This window comes from Eschrichtius robustus, chromosome 21 (assembly GCF_028021215.1).
Source record: "Eschrichtius robustus isolate mEscRob2 chromosome 21, mEscRob2.pri, whole genome shotgun sequence".
In the NCBI taxonomy this organism is placed as follows: domain Eukaryota; kingdom Metazoa; phylum Chordata; class Mammalia; order Artiodactyla; family Eschrichtiidae; genus Eschrichtius; species Eschrichtius robustus.
Genome location: NC_090844.1, coordinates 10,642,194 through 10,661,437, shown reverse-complemented (window position 1 = coordinate 10,661,437; position 19,244 = coordinate 10,642,194). Strand labels below are relative to the sequence as shown.

The 19,244-nt window shown below is 47.3% G+C and overlaps 1 protein-coding gene across 1 annotated transcript in view; it reads left to right on the top strand.

Moving 5' to 3' along the window:
* The window catches only part of MYOM2 (myomesin 2), a 74,647-nt gene that overhangs the window by 40,925 nt on the left and 14,478 nt on the right, over positions 1–19,244 (top strand). The window contains exons 18-27 of the mRNA XM_068531989.1: positions 1,106–1,232; positions 2,455–2,633; positions 3,832–3,946; positions 5,022–5,178; positions 5,268–5,374; positions 7,664–7,708; positions 8,264–8,400; positions 12,450–12,594; positions 12,714–12,773; positions 14,132–14,199. Coding sequence (XP_068388090.1) covers positions 1,106–1,232; positions 2,455–2,633; positions 3,832–3,946; positions 5,022–5,178; positions 5,268–5,374; positions 7,664–7,708; positions 8,264–8,400; positions 12,450–12,594; positions 12,714–12,773; positions 14,132–14,199 — 1,140 coding nt within the window. The remainder of the gene's footprint in view (positions 1–1,105; positions 1,233–2,454; positions 2,634–3,831; positions 3,947–5,021; positions 5,179–5,267; positions 5,375–7,663; positions 7,709–8,263; positions 8,401–12,449; positions 12,595–12,713; positions 12,774–14,131; positions 14,200–19,244) is intronic.

Below are 19,244 nucleotides of genomic sequence, written 5' to 3'. Positions count from 1 at the left end.
GCGTATTGCCAGAATTCAAGCTCAGTGCACAGATCCTGGTGTTTCGTCCACGCTTGTCCCCGGACACCTTACTATTGGCTGTCAGGTCCCAAACTCCGGAGGAAATGCCCACGTACTTTCTGAATGCCGGCATTCCACGAGGCCAGACCTGCCTTCCAGGGGATAAAGCGGCTCCACGTGACACGTGCTTGCTTTGGGAGCTGTTGGGTTCAGAGACAATGTCATCCAGATGCTGTGTTTGATCCAGTGGCCGGGCTGCCAGGCAGGGCTGATGGTCTGGTCCAGGGCCTTCCCTCCATCTTTTGTGGCACAGACCAGGCAGAGTGGACCCTCAGGGACCTCCAGTCAATGTGCGGGGAGGAGACAGGTCACTCCCCCCGCCCGCCCCCGGCGAGGCCGCTTCCCATCCCGGGCCCTTGACACCCCAGGTGTGGTGTCGCCCGTGGGTGGAGGGTGGAGACCCTGGGCCCGAGGTCAGGTCCCGCCCACCGTTCTTCCACTGGCTCCTTGTGGCTTTTGTCTCTGAGCCTGTTTCCCTGCCTGGGTCGTCACATCATCCCGGGGAGAGGGTTTATGGAGTGAATGAGGCAAACCGTGTCGGGGTGAAGGTGGTGACTGCGACATGCAGATTGGTCAATAACCTTCCACAGACGCGTACTTGACTTACTGACAAGGTCCCTCACCCTCGCATTCCATCTATAAATCAACCCGAAATACTCCCTTTCCCCGCGATGGCTCGTGGGTCGTAACGCAGCTTTTGTTTCACCTATTAATTAATTAATTAATTTTAAAAAATTGAAGTATGGCTGATTTACAATGTTGTGTTAGTTTCAGGTGTACAACAGTGATTCAGTTATACATACATATATGTGTATATATATATTCTTCTTCAGATTCTTTTCCCTTATAGGTTATTACAAAATACTGAGTGTAGTTCCCTGTGCTGTACAGTAGGTCCTTGTTGTTTATCTATTTCATATACAGGAGCGTGTACCTGTTAATCCCAACCTCCTAATTTATCCCTCCCCCCCTTTCCCCTTTGGTAACCATAAGCTTGTTTTCTATGTCTGTGGGTTCATCTATAATTTAAACATCCTCTGAATAGGTGGAGGGCTTGGCAGAGGGCTCACTGTACGAATTCAGAATTACCGCCACCAACCTCGTGGGGATCGGGCCGCCGTCGGACCCCAGTGAGCTCTTCAAGTGCGAGGCCTGGACGGCACCGGAACCGGGTAAGACGGTCTCTCCAGGACTCACCCCTGGGTACCTTGCGTGCACACGCGGGGCTGGCTGGAGAGGGGGCCTTCCGTGGCGTCAGCCCAGGCCTTACCAGCCTCTGCAGCCAGCAGGCTTCAGTCACTCTGCACAGATCCTGGCACCACTACCACGTGCCAGGCCCAGGGCAGATCTGTGCCTTAGGTGGCCCCGCCCCGTGGTCTGGGCCATGGACACACAGGTAGGGCAGTGACAGGCACGGAGTCATTAGCACTGAAGTGTGAGGCAGGGGGGCCACCCACCCCCGGCTGCTCCCCAAGTCGAGGATGCTGTGGCCAGAGGCTGGTCCAGGGCAGACCTGTTCCAGGTGAACTTCTCCCAAAGGGGCGGACAGAGGCCAGCTCCCAGCAGGAGAGGCTCCAGCTGGGCCAGAGTGGGGATAGCAGGACCTTACTGACTGTGTATTCACTCAGGTCTCCTCCTCCCAGACCACATGGGACCACGTGGGACTACGTGGGACCACGTAGGCCCCCATGTGGGGCCTCTGGTTCTAAAGTGAACATTGACAAAATATCTGCATCTACTCAGCGCTCCACGTTTTAAAACTGTTTTCACAAATCTGCAGGGTCTGGGCATCGATTTCTCTGTATCCAGTCCATCAGGACCCCTAATGCCATGGATAATATGCTCATGGTTTGAACAAAACAAAGTGAGGCAGAACAACGAACCTGAAGTTGAAGCTGAAAAGCTCAAAAAATTGAGACAATTGTTCAATTCTGTGGCCAGATTATATGGCTTTTTCTTTTCTTTTTTTTTGGGGGGGGCGGGGGATACTTGTTTTAATGAAATTAATTTTTTCCCCTTGGAAGAGTCAGTGGAAGGAGAAGCTGTAGAAGTTCCCAGAGACTTTTGGGGGCTTAGAGTGATTGGTTAGGGTGGGACCCCTCCTGCCTTTCCTGCTCAAGGCTCCCCTGGACCTGGGCTTGGTCAGCGGCACCCCCAGGGTTACTGTCACAGGCGGGCCTTGGGTACTGGGGTGGTGGAGCTGGTGAGTGGTTGGTTCCCCGGGTGGTCAGACTCCCTGGGTGAGTCCTGTGATGCCCAGGTTTCCAGCCCAGCAGGTGGGTGGGTGCCTCAGGATCCTCTCCTGCATGCCTTTCTCTCCGTGAGACGTGCCTGCTGGTCCCGGGCGAGCGTGTGGGCTCGTGAATTAGTCCACAGGGTCACCTGACCTTTCAGGTCCTGCCTACGACCTGATGTTCTGTGAGGTCCGGGACACGTCCCTGGTGCTGCTCTGGAAGGCCCCCGTGTATTCGGGCAGCAGCCCCGTCTCTGGGTATTTCGTCGACTATAAGGAAGAGGATTCCAGAGAGTGGATCACCTTCAACGAGGCCCCCACGGCACATCGCTACCTAAAGGTGACAGTACTCCTTCCCAGGCTCTGTCGTCTGGGGAACACGTTTCATCCCTGTCGGGGGTCTAGCTCGAAGCCCCCAGGGAACTGTGCACATGACCTGGTACCCCTGCTGCCAGCCAGCGGGGTTCAAGGAGGTGCCCGCCCCTCCGTGGACCTGGGGAGTGACTGCGTGTGGGGACCATCTGGATGGGTTTCCTCTCCTTCCTGCCGTCTGACAACCCCCAGTGGTGCTGACACTTCACGGTCGTGGGCTGTGTTGATGTGCCTTCCACAATGATGACTAGAATTATGTCTTTGCACACCAAGCCCATGTTTACTTCACTCAATTCACGTGATCGCTGATGGACGTCTATCTGATAAACACACACACACGTACACACAGTGTAAACACATTTGACAGAATTATGACGTGTAATTTCTCTGTCCCCTCTTTCTCCAAATATTTCTGTTTTTAGCACCTGCAATTCACCAGTCACTGGGGTCAGGTTAGTGGTGACAGTGGCTTAGACCCGGGGACCCAGCTGCCCTCGTCAGAGGCTTTCTTCTTTGGGCTGTGGGCTCTGGGATGTGGTTTAGACAGAGAGGCAATGTACTACCTTAAAGAAAGGCCGCACCCGAGTGACAGGTAAATGGGCAGCAGCCTCTGGAAAGCAGTTGGGCAACATGAAACAAGATCAGTGTCTTCTGAACGAACAAAAACTGCTCAGAATCCAGCTAAATGAATTCGTTAGAAATTAGCTAATATACATTTTATTTTTGGTTATCAATGCAGATTACAATATACATCATCTGTAGATGTATAAGAGATGGGTTTAATTTTGATATTGCCCCAATGATGGGATATTTTGCACAAAGTAAAAAATCACGTGTGAAATGATATTTAGTCCCGTAGAATTACATTAAATATCAACACCAGATTATAAACTAGATGATATGATTTTAATTCTGCTTTAAAATATGCAGAGAACAAAGAAGAGGATATATCAGAACAGTAGCAACCCTGTTTATTCTCGCAAAGTGAGGTCATGAGCCTGCCCGTCTCCTTTTCCCTTCTGCACTCCTGACTTCCTCTGCACTGCTATTCCGACTGGAAGAATAGGCTATTTGTAAAAAGAAAACACATCTGTAATAAAATGTGATGAAGAATGAAGTCATTTTCATCTATCTGTTCACATGTGATGTTTCCTTCTTCTTTCAAGGTCTGCAACCTGCACCAAGGAAAAACCTACATCTTCCGTGTCCGGGCAGTAAATGAGAGTGGGGTGGGGAAGCCCTCAGACACGTCGGAGATGGTACTTGTGGAGGCCAGGCCAGGTGAGCCTCACCTGCTCGACTGTTAACAGGGCAAACCTCACAGCAGGGTGATCTGGAAGGAGGGATGCGTGTGTGTGTGAATGGACGGCAGATGCATGGACGGTACCCGTCACATTTACAGAAGGAGTTGGATTGACAGACGCAGTACAGCATGTCTTCAAAGACCCACTGCACGCCCCCCCAGCATCCTGGGCAGCAAGGGGCACATGAGGTCATTCTGCAAGGGTGGCGGGGTCTTCATTTCAGCAGTAGAACATGCAGGGATGACGATGGTCTTTTATGTTACTGCTGAGTTTTGATCAGAAATTATAAAGCCGTTGGCAATTTTCTTGGTTAAAAGTAGTAAGAGCCCAGATGAGGGGACCTTGGTGGGGAAGTGCTTCTGAGGGGAGGTGGGTGAGCTCACGGGATACGCGGGGGGGAGGATCTCTGGAAACCATGTTTTCCCTGGATTTCTCCCCTCCCTGGAGATTGGCTCCATGGATATCCTGCCGCCCGGCTCTGGGCTCCTCTGCCCTCCTGGCAAGGGGCGCGTCTGTGTGCACCTGGCTCAGGCCAGCGTGTCTCCTCCAGTTCTGATTCCTAAGGGGCAGATGCTGACTGGCCTGTGTTGGGCCAGGTGTCCACTTGGTCAAAAAGGAACAAACAAACAAACAAACAAACAATCCCCCAAAGGAAAAAGTGGAGAAAGTAGAGCCCGGGTGTGTGGGAAACAAGTGCCCTAACCACGCTGCCCGGGCCCCCAGGAGTGGCGAGGGGTCAGATCCCAAAGGGGAAAAGGATCGTTATGGCCGGGGTCGGCAGCCCAGAGGGTTTTCTCCAGTGGTGCTGGATGCAGAAAAGGAAGTGGACAGACACGTGATGACTTAAAACCCAAACCCGAACTTCTCTGCTTTCCATCAGCTGCCCAGAGGGCTTGCTCTTTCACATCTGCCCCATGTCCTGGGTAGACCATAGGCAAAAACCGATAATTTGATATACAACAAGCTCTCCGCCTGGGCCATCCCTTCTCCAAAAAAAAGACTCGGAAGGACACTGTGTTCCTAAGATGCTCCCTGGCGTTCTCGCTCCGCAGGCACCAAGGAGATCAGCGTGGGCGTGGATGAAAAAGGCGACATCTACCTGAGCTTTGACTGCCAGGAGATGGCGGACACCTCTCGCTTCACGTGGTGCAAATCCTACGAGGACATTGCGGGTGACGAGAGGTTCAAGATCGAGACCGTGGGGGACCAGTAAGTTCCACTCTGGAGCTGGCAATCACCACCTCTTAGGAACGCCTACAAACACAGTAATTAACATACTGGCTTTTCTTCCCTTTCAGCTCGAAGCTGTACTTTAAGAATCTGGATAAAGTGGACTTAGGGACTTACTCTGTGTCCGTCAGTGACACGGATGGTGTGTCCTCCAGCTTTGTCTTGGATGAGGAAGGTAACACCTGTAGGACATAGGCTTGCCTTTTGGGGTTTTATAACACTTTCAAAGATTGACCCTAACAGAGAAAAGACTGATTTGCTTAGAAAAGGGGTGTGTGTTTGCAGGAGGCTGGGGGTGGGGAATCCTTTTTAAAGCCAAAAATTACTTTGGAAATTACACAAACTCTTGAGTTTGTACTCTAGCCACTAAATAAATCACTGGTCCGGGAGTATTTTATTTCTTGCTGTATATATTGCTTTTATAGCCTTCCACTTGTACTTTTATAGATGAGTTTTAGTTACGTTTCATTAGTTTGGCAAGTAGCAGGTTAGCAAATAAGTCCGTAAAATTAATGAGAGGCGCACAGATGAAAGAATCCTCCCTTTTCTCCCAACATTGAATAATCGAATAATCGGATGATAAAAGAAAACACATAACATGTATATATATATACACACACATTTATATGTATATTTTTTTTATGTGTGTGAAATAATATTTAATTTCCATAGTTAAAATCACTCACTCTCTTATAAACAGAAAACAGCAGAAAGAAGTGAAGGAAGTCGGTTTACTATGACCCGGGGAAAAGCAGCCGTTTCTCTTAGGCAGGTCCCCGGGTCTGAGTCCCCCAGACAATGAACTGGCCTCGGGAGGAGATTCTTCCACTGCCTGGGTTGATGTTTGTGTCCAACCCTTATCTACCACCCCGTGCTGGTCAGAGACAGTTTTACAAGTTTGTACGATGATTCGTCAGTGATGTGGAGGGAACTGTGTAGCACTGGACAGAACCCTCAAAACTCCATGTTGGGCCTTTAAAAGCTTCTGAGTCTCTGAGAGCCCTCAGTTAAAATGCCTGAAGCTTGATAGTCTAATCCTTTCCTTATCAGCTGGCATCTTGTTTGGCTGCAGTGAAGGGTGTGGTCCCAGGAGAGGGATACAAGGGGGTTCGCCTAGGACGGGTGGGGAGGGGACAGGGTCTGATGGCTGCAGGTGTCCGCAGGTCCCATGCAGATATTGGGGGCATTGGGGTGAGCCCATGTGCATTTAACGGGACCAGCAGGAGAACAGCAGAGGGGCTGCACCATCTCTGCTTCCTGGGTTCCCTGGCAAGCTCACTGCTCACAGACGGGGCGGGAGGGGACCGGAATCTGCTCACCTGCCTTTTAAGCTGCCCTTTCTGACCCTCACTCAGTGGCCTTCACACAGCTTTTTACTAGCAAAACATCCTTAAAAGAATTCTGACAAGTGATGTACTCCTCTGCTCCATTTGAAAGTTTGCAGATGACGTTTTCACCTTAATTTTAAATCGTTGCAAAGGATGAACATTTCCAGCACATTTTATGCTGTATATGGACCTCAAGTACATTTCAGGCAAAACCTTGGTGCTGCAGCTTTAGCTCATTTGATGTATGGAAGTTCCCACTGTGAGACCTAATGGGGGTGTCAGCCCTCACCCTCAAATCAGCCGTCTAGGTGGAGTTACTTCTGGTCACAGAAAGTCTGCTTCATTGTTCATTTCAAACAAACAGGTGCATACGGACCTTTGTGACCATGGTCTCATTTCTAAATTCTAATTTTAAGAAGAAAGGAAGGAAAGAAGAAAGGAAAGAAGGAAGGAGGCGGGAAGGAGGGAGGGAGGGGGGAAGGAAGGAGAGAAGGAGGGAAGGAAGGAAGGGGGGAGGGAAGGAGGGAAAAGGAAAGAAATGGTTTAGAACCTTCAATTTTTCTTAACTTACTCTTGGGACTCCTAGGAGCAACGCATTTTTGTTTTTTAACGTATCATTATTATTTATTATTTAAATTCATGATAATAGACCACAGTGAAATTCTGGGTGGGTGAGAGAGGTGCTGAAGCAGGACACTTTTAACGCAGAAGGAAAATCACAGACCAGCCACGTTCTCAGCCAGCCAGACCAATTTCAGGAAAGAGTTCATACGGAATTAGAGGATCTGGAAATGGGTCCCTTTACATACCCCCTCTGTAGGTCTTCCTCTCTTCGAGGAATACACCTGCCCCTCCAGTGCCCCCCACTCCCAGGGACCTCTGCCCTAACCCGTCCTAACGGGTCCCTTTAGTAAGTGGGTTCTTTAAATGGTGAGGATCTTAGTTGCAGTCGGTAATTCACTGGAGGAAGTATTCAAAGTTACAGTTACCCCACGTCTCCTTTGAACTCCCAGTTCTAATTTCTTTCACAGCCTCAAATTAAACTTGGTGATGTGATGTCAAATCTCTGCTTTGCTTTTAAGCCAGCTTCTGAACGTACAGGTCAAAACCAGTGATTATATTTTTCTTCATTTTAGAGCTGAAACGTTTGGTGGCGCTGAGCAATGAGATAAAAAATCCCAGTAAGTGAGCCTGGAGCTCAGAGCAGGATTGCGCTCTGGGAAGGCATGTTCGTTACCGCGTGCAGCTCTGGAAGGGACGCTCTGGGGAGAGGATGGCCTCGTTTCGTGCTCCAGCTTACACACTTGTCAACAATTTGCTCAAAACAAGTATTAGCTAATATTGTAACGCATAGCAATTTTCATTGCATGCAGTGTTTTGGATTTCGGGTTGAGTGTGGCTGTTGAATCCAAGTGAGAATTGTATCAACTGGGATCTTCAGTTATTGGATTACATGGAATTCAGAAAGAATACATCCATCTGTGGTCACCGGGCCCATCAGGAAAGCAGACCATGCACGTGCAAGGCTTCACGGGGCAGGGAGGCTTTGAATGCAGCGCCAGGCTAACTAGAGTCTTATTTCTTTGTTTTGGTTTTCATAATCCAGTTCAATACTCCGGGGTTTCACATTCTCCAAAAAGTTAATAATGAGGATTGATATTTTCCGACAGTATATAGCTATTCTTTCTCACAAGGATTCATGCATTATTGACTTGTGATATCTTTTCTGCCTGTAGCAATTCCTCTGAAATCAGAATTAGCTTATGGGATTTCCGATAAGGGCCAGGTCCGCTTCTGGCTGCAGGCTGAGCACTTATCACCAGACGCCAGCTACCGCTTTATCGTTAATGACGGAGAAGTCACTGACAGCGAGGTGAGTTCATGTGTGTGTGGCTTCTGGCTTTGGAGATGGCCAGGTATTACTTGGGAAGGTCAGTTCCTGAAAGTCAATATTCTGGGTCTGTTTTCATCCCTTTTCGAGCTGTAGAAGTTGGGGTGTAGAAGGCTGACTACATGAATGAGAGATGGTTGTTTCTTGCAGTGTTCAGAGATTTGGTCTCGGGTAGATGAGAGATCAGGAGGCCTTTAAATCCAAGCCTGTTGGAATTAAAAAATGACAAACTACGTTTTAGAGACTTGGTGTTGTGAAAAGGTTCAGGTTACGTGGGGTGGCGGTTATCCTCAATGGATCAGTTTAGTCACTCTTGATGACAGTTTTGAAGGGGTATATTTTTGCCCTGATGTGAGCAATGCCTCCCTAGGCCCCCCTCCCACTGAGAGCTCCCCATGGAAGGTGTCGGCTGGGAAATTAGTTTCTGCACCTTCCCTGAGCTTTTAGGCTGCCCCCTTGGCCCGGCAAATCTGGGCAGAGAAAAATGTGTAGGATGCTATGATACAAATACTTTGCCCTTCTTCTACTTTTAATTGTATAGAATGAAGCTTACAGATATTACAAGGATTCCCTTTTTGCCTGTGGAACATTGTGTTTCCATATATGTCCTCTTGTCTAATTATTACAGCGCAACTGGGAACCCAGTTGAAAGACGACCTGTTTGATGGAGCCTTTCTTTGTTGTTCAGCGGTGCCCTTGGGGTCTCTCACATCCCACCATCTTTACCCCCTCTGCTCTCTTTTCCCTTGATACCCAATGCATCGTGTCTATTTAGCTATCCTACTGAGTCCTAAGTGCCTCAGCGGTGTGTCTGCTGCACGGATATTAACGGGATGGTTGAGATGTAGGGATTGCTCATGCCAGGTGCGCGGCCCACTTACTCTCCCTCTGAGCTGGGCTCCTCATCCCTAGTCTGGCCTCTGTGTCTGATGGGTTTTTAATAATGCTTGGTTAGACGAACGTCTCTCAGGAAGAAATTGTTTATGGACAAAGATTACGTGAGTTTTCTTATCCAGTCCATCTTCCCCATGAGAATAATGACACCCTTGAAAAACTGTACAAATTGGGGAGTTGGCTAGTAAGTAGAAAGCATGTGGTTTCCTGCTGGCTGCAAAAAAGCCCACAGTATGGATACTGTGTATGAAAGAGCATCGCATGATCAAGGTAATTGGAGACATTATCTTCGAGCAGAGATCATGCTACGGAATGCAATGGAATTTAGTGTAATTGCCCTTTATTTGTAGAACATCTTTTGATGAACATTTCCTACCTGCTGTGGAGAGCTTGCTTTAAAAACGGATGTCTTTGCTACCTGGCTCATCTTTTGGAATACGGCTGTACTATTTCATTCCTTAATTAGCAATCCACAGGTGACTTTTCCATGTGGAGATTGATGCTATTTTGTGAAAGTCACATAATAGCCTGTATTTATGGCCCCCGTAAAATCATTGACCATCATCTCGCTGCATAATGGCAATCGCTAGAAGCCTGATTCTTTTCTCAAACCTGCCCAGAGCCTGCGGTGCAGAAGCTGAGAAGATGGAGAAGGCTCTGGATTGTTAAGAATCCGGCTGGTGAGCGTGGTTCTTTCTCCCTTCGCAGACCTAATTAGAGCAGGTTCCTAGAGGCCTCTACTCACAGATGTTTGATGGGGCGAACGTCTTACAGACTCAGAGCAGCACCGTTGTCTGATCAACTTGAAATTTGCCCCCCGTATTCAAAAGCAAATACTCAAAACTGCAAAGAAACTCAAGGACCCCGGCAAGGTGCACCTGTTGCAGTCCTCAGACTGCTGTTCTTTGTGCAGCCCCCAAGAACTACCGGAGCCTCCGGGGAGGGAACGGTGTCCTCCTCCCCTAATCAGGAGGCCTCCTGTAATCGGTACCGCCTCCTGAAATGACCTCTCTCTCAAAATGTAATCTGAACTCATGCCTTCTCGTTCATTGCTCTCTCTCTCACTTTATATACACCAAGTTCCCATCGAGAAAAAAATCTAAGCAGTGTTGTCCAAGTACACAGTGTATGCTTTACTTACTTGAAACAATATTGGAGTTTCAGATTTCCAGGTGATTTTTTTATGTTTCCTGGAAGTCAGGGCCTGTGGGCGGGGGTGGGCTTTATTCACTTAAAACCTGAAAGTCATATTTGATCAAACAGAACCTAAGGCATCACGTTAACCCTTGGGACCTCAGACACTCATCTTCCTTTCCCCGTGGACGGCAGCTTATAGTCTGAAGATTGTTTTTGATTGTCCGCCGTAGCCTAGAAAAATGAGACGTAAACTTGCCCTCCTGGAGCTTATCCCAGAGTTGAAGAAATACAGCTTCAGTCAGAGAGTGATATAGAAAAAATACAGAATGAAGAGCGTGTAAAACAGTACAGTGAGCACCGACTCAGAGAAGGTGGGGGTGTGGAGAGGCTGGAGTAGTTAGGGGCGATTTCAATAGCAGTGGATTCCTGGGTTCTCCTTCGGAGGAGGAATGCAGAGAATGGGCCCCGGAACACGTGTGCCCTGCAGCCTGCACACGCAAGAGCTAGCAAGGTGGGGGGCCGGGGGGCGAGGAGGGTGGGCTGACCAGGGGAGTGGCCACAGAGCATCTTGGAAATACACTTGGATTAAACGGAAGGGGTCAGAAGACAGAGGTGCCTCTTCCAACGTCAGGCAGGAGAATTTAGAAACGATGTCCGATGCTGAGGGAAACGGGCTTAGGGATGTTGAACAAAGGTGCTATTTTGCTAATATTCATCTTCTCAGCTCTCTTGTGACACTGGCATTTGGAATCCAAAATATAAATGTTACCTGAAAGAGGAAGAAGAGCATTGTGAAAATAAATACACATGGTGTGTCAGAAAATGGCCGATCTTACACATTTTCCGTTAGTTACCCGCAGATGGGAGTTCGTTGTAATAGTCTCATCGAGGTAAGGGTTGTAGAAGGAGTGCAGGTTCTCAGGGGAAGGAGTGGACTTTGCTCCTGCGCCTCCTGTTTCTTGGCTGCTGACCACAGGTTATTGGCGATGACTCGCTCATCTCACCCCACAGCCCCACCTTCCTGGGACAGCTCATTGCTCAGGCTGGGAAGCCTTTGCGTAAATCCCAGCTGGGCTCCTCTGAAAGGAAGCAGGAATGCCTGCAGGAAAGGTCACCAGCAAAGGTTGTCATGCTTTTGTTCATTCTGGGCGTAGCGTGGTGGGGGTCAAGGCCAGAGGAGGCAGCCCTCCTGTGGTGTTGGGAGTGGTGTTCCTGAGGGGAGACCTGGTCCCGGCGCCCCTATGCTGTCCTTGCCCTGAATGACGGCTGCATCGAAGACGAGTCATTCTTTGGATGTGCTCCTTCTGCCTCCCTGACCCCTGCTAGATTGCAGATATTATATCCAAGGGCGGAATAAGACATGGTCCATTCGCAACCACACCTCAGTCTCTGTAGCTCATCACAGGCGATGAGAGCAGAGTCCGAGGGAGACGTGAGCTCTGGATGGGCGGCACCGGGAAAGGGTCCCCATTGGAGGCTGCCCGGATGGGGGATGCAGAGCCTGGGCACCTTCAACCCTGGTGCTGGTGGCGGTGTTGAGTAAGGGGGCGACCAGTCGTGATGCCCGTGTCCCCAGAGTCCCCGGGACTGAAGCCCTCGCGGCTGTGGAGATGGTTGTGTTGTTGCCTGTGGTCTTGTGATCGGACATGGCCAAGGGCACCCCGTTCTCTTTCCCCCGTGTGCTGAGTTATCTCACATCAGGTGCACATTCCCGAGGAGTGTGCAGAGTTTCTGCTGGATCCTTTGTGTGTAGGTCACTCCCCACGCAGACCTAGGGCTTCATCGCCGAATGTCGCTCGTTTGATCTTTGGTTCACCAAGAGGTCCCTCGTTTGCTCTTTGGTTCACCAAGAGGTTCAGTGGCTGAAATTTCTTTTTGTGTGTTTTTTGGGCACCACGATCCCTTAAGATACAATAGTTGATGCAACTGTTAGGTGCCAGCGGGAAAACTGGAGGGAGGAATTTCACGGTGGAATTCTCCCCTTCCTTCTGTGCTCCCAGACACACAGAATCAAGTGTGACAAGTCAACTGGCCTTATCGAGATGGTGATAGATGAGTTTACCATCAAAAACGAAGGCACCTACACCGTGCAGATTCAAGACGGAAAAGCCAAAAATCAGTCTTCTCTGGTTCTCATTGGAGACGGTATGCTGTGTGGAAGGTCTTCATATGTCTGTAAAGGAAAATTCAAAGCAAATTCTTTCGACCAGAGAGAAGCAAGTGTATTTCATTTCTATTTTTTTCCCCTTAAATATTGGATTTAGCATTCAAGGCTGTCCTAGAAGAGGCTGAATTTCAAAGAAAGGAATTTCTCAGGAAACAAGGTAGGTGGTTGGCTGGCTTCCCCACCACTAGCACAAGACAAAGGTTTAGGATTTGAGCATTTGCTTGGAGCAGATCCTACTTAATGCCAAACGACTCTAACTTCAATTTTAAATGATCGAGAAGTCAGACCACATCTTAGCTGTAGAAGTTTGGATACTTTTCTGTTCTTTGACCTTTCCCTTTATTTCATCTGTATTTTCTTCTTGCTTCTACCTTGAAAAGCCCTGGAATCTATTGTTGAGTGTTCGTATTTTCCTGCAGTGATAAGGAAAGGGTGCCTCCATTACATGTCCAGATGGACTCCAGTGATTGTGACAAAAAGGAATAAAGAATGGGGGTGGGTGAGTTGGGGGGATTATTAGGAGAAATGGAGAGAGGGCACTAGACCCAATTCCAATAGCCAGGAGCTTGTTATTTTACTTAAAATTGTGTGAACTTTTCAACTTTTAGATGTTTTAACTTTAATTACAAACAATACTTTTTAAATATATTGTTTTAAAAATGCATATTAAAAATAAATAAGTAAAAAATAAAAATGCATATTAAGTAGATACAAAGCAAAATGGATAAATTTTAGAAACTGAACTACAACCCAAGGGTTTATTTGAAAAATATTTTTTATATGGGATTTCTATAGTTTTTGAAAAAAAGTTAGAATACAGCTTTAAAAATATAAAATGAAGACATTATTTTCATTGTTTTAAGTTATTTTTATTTTTAGTAGTCAAAAATATTTATTTTACTCATTTCTACAATATGATTTTTTTTCTACAATATGATTCTACAACTCTGTAGGATGTATTTATATGGAAGAAATCAATAAATACTTTCTAAAACTGCTTTGTATTTTTGTGTTGAATGTATTATTAGCATATGACTTCTGCATTTATATTAAGTAAAAATGATATTTTTGAAAGATATATAAATTAATCTTTGATTTCAAATGCTATATAAATATTGTGTGTTGACATAATTGCTAGGTCAAACTGCTTTTTCTTCATCTTACCTCAATTAGTTCTCCTGTTTTAAAGATTTTCTATACTATGCTGTTGGATGTTGTTAGACACATGCCTTGAGAAAAAAATATAATATTTCATTATTCTTCCTTCTAAAGAGCAATAGCTATTAGACATCACCAAGAAGGAGAGATCAGACAGCATCATCCAGCTAGAAATAGAGATTTCAGTATCAGTATTGCACACACGGACTTCGGAGCCCTGAAAATTAGTTTTATTAAATTATCTTGGTTTCAGACTGAACAGCTACTTTCTTCTGCCCAAAATGCATTTGTATGTGTGTGTGTATATGTATACATTTTTTTTCCTTTATTTAAACTTTTTTCTCTTTTTCCCGCCAGGCCCTCATTTCGCTGAGTATCTGCGCTGGGATGTTACAGAAGACTGTGAAGTCCGGCTGGTCTGTAAGGTGAGGAATCGGTTCTAGCCAGAAGAGAGTGACACTCCCATTCTTGTGACAGTGGAGACAGTCAGGAAGCAGCTACGCTCAGATCACATTGGTGGTGTAGCGCAGGGGGTTGGATTAGGGGCGGGTGGTACTCAGACTTTCAGTCTCGTCTGTGGTCTTTGTCAACAGATTACAGGGGCAACCAAATGAAGATTCAAGTAGGTAGTTTATAAAATATTTATTTAAGATTTCAGTAAGTGAACTTATGGGAAAGAGTGCTGTGGTGAAATTTATCTGGTAATTTCTGTGCTGCTCATACGATTTCTTTAGGAAATAAAAGGTATGTTTGGGGAATAAGATGCTCTTAAGTTTTTGTTAGAGCAATTCAGTAATAAAGTAAGCCTGAATTACTACTAACTATAAAAACCTGTATTTTGGGGAACAGACTTTAAGTTAATGAGCCCCTGCTATATGACTGTCTCTGTAGAAGAAGAGGCTGTGGGGAAAGCTCGATCGTGCATCATTTCTGTTCCCAAGCTACTCACAGACAAGAGGGAAAAACAAGCAGACAAGTCAACAAAGCGGTGAATCCTGAGCTGAGTGCGGGGGGAATGACTGAGAAGGATACAGGTCGACGAGGGTGGAAACTGCTCCCATAGGCTGAACTGTGAAACAGCCGCGTGGGAAACTAGGAGCTGAAGGATTAGAGGGTGAATTATGAGTCGGCCGCTGTGGAGAGCAGTATGGCAGCTCCTCAGAGGTAATGCGTGGAATTACTATACAATCCAGCCTCAGATAGATACGTGTGCACCATGATGGTGGCCGCGTGATTCACAATAACCCAGTGTGGAGGTGGCCCAAGTGCCCATCAATGGATGGATAAACAAATGTGGTAAATTCGCGGACTGTCATTCAGCCTTAAAAAGGAAGGAAATCCTGATACCTGCTACAACACGGATGATCCTTGGGTGAAATAAGCCAGACCCAAAAGGACACGCACTGTATGATTCCACTTACATGAGGTCCCTAGAGCAGTCAAACTCATAGACAGAAAGTAGGATGGAGGGGGGCCAGGGGCTGAAGGATGGGGGTGGGAAGTCAGTGTTTAATGGGGACAGAGTGTCAGGTTGGGAAGACGAGAAAGTTCTGGAGATGGTTGGTGGTGATGGTTACACAGCAACGTGAATGTGTGTAATGCCACAGAATTGTACACTTAAAAATGGTGAAGATGGTAAATTTTATATTATCTGTATTTTACTACAATAAGAAATACATAAGGTTGGTAAGACAGCTGGGGGCTGGACCAGAGGGCATCCAGCAGGGCAGAGGTGGACTTTGGTCTGAAGACGGCGGGGAGCCTGCCTTTGGGGTTTTCAGAAGGAGTGTGATGACTCTGGCTGTTGCTTAAGGCCAGAGGGGAGGCTCAATGAGAGATGGGAACTCAGGCGAGCATAGTGGTCATGTGCACAGAGTAGGAGATACGCCGGAAGACTGTTGAGGAGCTACGGTTCCGGCAGGAGTTGGTGAGTAATTGGATGTGAGCGAGGACAGTGTCTTGGACGATCTTAGGTGTCTGTCTTGGAGACCAGGTGGTGCTGTGAAACTAACCAGCACTGCAGGGGTAGGACCAAGTCTGAGGATTTTGAGGATAAATTCAGTTTTGCAAGTACTTCATTGGTTACGCCTGTAGCACAGGCGATATGGTGTGCTACCATCGTCACCATGAGCCCGGCCCTCACAGCAAGCTGAAGCTCGGCTGTGGAGGTTTATGAGGTGGCAGGACACGCGTGGCAGTGAGAACGATGCCCGTGGGTCAGGTTTGCTGAAGGTCAGCCTTTAGAGACAGAAAGATAACGGAAACTTGGAGAATTTTGGAAAATATCATGTTGTCAGAGTAGAACAGGAGAGAAGGATTTTTAAGGGAATTACTGAGGGGAAGTCCTCAGAGAAATAAGAGGAGAAACAAGAAGCGTCTTCATGGAATGAAGAAGGAGAGGAATTCAAGGAGTGAATACCACACCGCAGTGTCCTGAGTGAGGGGAGGGCTGACGCGGGGCCTGCCGCCTCGTCCGGGTGGGCCGGTGGCCGGGGGGTGGGAGTCTGAACGGCGCTGGCTGATGGGATGGAAGATGGGTGAAGACTGAGCTGAGCCCATCACACCCTGGGAGTCCCAGCGGGTCGTGGACGTGGGGGTCAAGTCCTTCTCTCCCCACTGTCTGGATGGGGACATTCAATCATGTTTAGACGCTGAGCGGGAAAACAGAAGACAAATCAAGGGTGAAGGCCACCTGTCAGAATGGCCATCATCAAAAAGATAAGAAATGACAAATGTTGGCAAAACTGTGGAGAAAAGGGAGCCCTCGTGCACTGTTGGTGGGAATGTAAATCGGTGCAGCCACTGTGGGAAAACAGTGCGGAGGTTCTCAAAAGATTAAAAATAGAGCTACCATACGATCCAGCGATCCCACCTCTGGGAGTCCGTCTCGAGGAAGTGATGTCACTGTTGTGGAGAGACACCTGCACCACGTGTCCGTAGCAACATTGCTCACAATGGCCAAGACGTGGACACAACCAAGGGTCTGCTGACGAATGAATGACTAAAGAAGATGTGACACACACACACACACACACACACACACACACACACAGGAATATTATTCACTCATAAAAAAGATGGACATTCTGCCATTTGTAACAATATGGATGGATCTTGAGGGAAATAAGCTCAGTGAAGTAAGTCAGACAGAGAAAGACAGACACGACATGATTTCACTTACATGTGGAATCTAAAAAAAGCCAAACTCATAGAAACAAAGAGACGAGTGGTGGTTGCTAAGGGGTGGGGGAGATGTTGGTCAAAGGGTACAAACTGCCAGTTATGAAATGAGTAAGTTCTGGGGTCTAATGCCCAGCGTGGTGACTGTAGCTAATAACACTGTATTATATACTTGAAAGTTGCTGAGAGAGTGACCTTGAGTGTTCTCACCGCTCACACATACACACAGTGGTAAACATGTGAGGTGAAGGATGTGTTAACTAACTTCACTGTGGGAACCATTTTGCAATATATACGTGTATCAAGTTGTGTACATTGTACACCTTAAACATACACGGTGGTAAATGTCAATTAAGGCAGTGGCTATGTTGTAGTCAGTTGGCTCTTTTTTCTGACCAGGGTGTCCTGAGTACATGCTCACAATGGCGGTGGGACAAATAGGAATTCTGCTCCCAATGTGCTCTGACATCCTCCTAGTGGTGTAGGCCCTCCTGTGAATATTTGATAATATTTTAAGTTCCCTGATCAAAGTGAGTCATAGATCTTTAAACACAGATATTGGAGAAGCTGAATAACTATTGCTTGAGAAGTGAGTCTTTTGCAATTTAACCCACCTAGTCTGCATCCTCGTGTCCCATCACTCCTGTGATTCCGTGAACCCTTCTTCCACATAGGTTTTTGCCTAATAATACTTTGGCAGGTGGTTATTTTTCTATTTACTTACATAACAAAACACATGGAGAAAAATCAGTGTGAGGACGTATTCATATTATAACTTTACAGAAAACCATCTTTTAAAAGAAAAGTTTAAGGCAAGAGAAACCTCAGTCATGAACAGAAGGAAATCTGGGAGAGAGATTTCTCACACACCTCCAGTAAAGCTTTGGGGAGGACGCACTCAGACAATGAGAGTCGGGCAGGACCCAGTGTCTCAGAAAGGATCCTGATGTGACCTCTTCCTAGATACTTATGTGCACGTGAGGTGCACGTATTGAAAAAGTGGTAGAGGACTTCCCTGGTGGTGCAGCGGTTAGGAATCTGCCTGCCAACGCAGGGGACACGGGTTTGAGCCCTGGTCCCGGAAGATCCCACATGCCACGGAGCAACTAAGCCCGTGCGCCACAACTACTGAACCTGCGCTCTAGAGCCCGCGAGCCACAACTACTGAGCCCGCATGCACCACAACTACTGAAGCCCCCAAGCCTAGAGCCCGTGCTCCGCAACAAGAGAAGCCACCTCAATGAGAAGCCTGTGCACCGCAATGAGGAGTAGCCCCCGCTCGCTGCAACTAGAGAAAGCCTGCTCGCAGCAATGAAGACCCAACGCAGCCAAAAAGAAAGAAAGAGAGAGAGAGGCAGGGAGGGAGGGAGGAAGGAAGGAAGGAGGGAAGAAAAGAAAAAAAGTGGTAGAGACATTGCAGAGAGCTCAGAGCAGCGACAAATGAGTTATTTGGGGACGGAAGACACCCCCCCCCCCCCGAGCTACAGGACAAAAAAAGTAACTGAGGATATAGGTTTTAGAGAACAGAGGCTGAAGGTCATTGGAAAGGTTTTTATTTAGCACCCAAGGACCGACAGTGTAAGTATCTTGGAAAATGAGAGTAAGAGGGAGCAGTGCTGAATTAAGGTGGAAGAGAGTCGGGGATTGGCTTGGCGTGGAAATGGACACAAGGGAGATTTTGAGGTGTTAGGACAAAGTACATCGTCTGCTGGGATTGTTTAGCTTCGCTCCATCCTACTGCTGACTGTCACCACGTGGTCCTGGCTTCAGAAGGAAGAAACTGCTGTCTGGGGATTGTCTCCCAGGGCTGTCACCAACGACAGCAACTGATGTAGCTGCTATGGGAAGTCTAAAATATGTTGCACTGCTACACTCTCGGAACTAATCACGTGCTCTCAATGTTTGTAATTTATTTTTTGTCGCTGGCATCTGTGTTGTTGAGTCTGTATGGGATGTGAATGCAGAACGGTCCGTGTCACACAATTCAATGTGATCAGTACATCCTGCTCCTACAGAACCAGAATTCTTCTTCTTCGTGGGTCGTGTAGGTCAGAGCATGTGACGTGAGATGCTTACTCATCTTTGGAATTCTGCAAAGCTGAGTTTCGAGTTCAAGCTTATGGCAGAGATTGAATTTCGAGGAATTTTAGTAGAAGGAAATTCCTCGTGCCCAGTGGGCTCGTTTTGTGTTAAAGTTTCTTTCCCCTGCGTCTGTGTGTCCGCAATGTCATGTTGCCAAAAAAGCAGTCACTCAACAGTTTTATAGACCAATAATGATATTTTATATCAT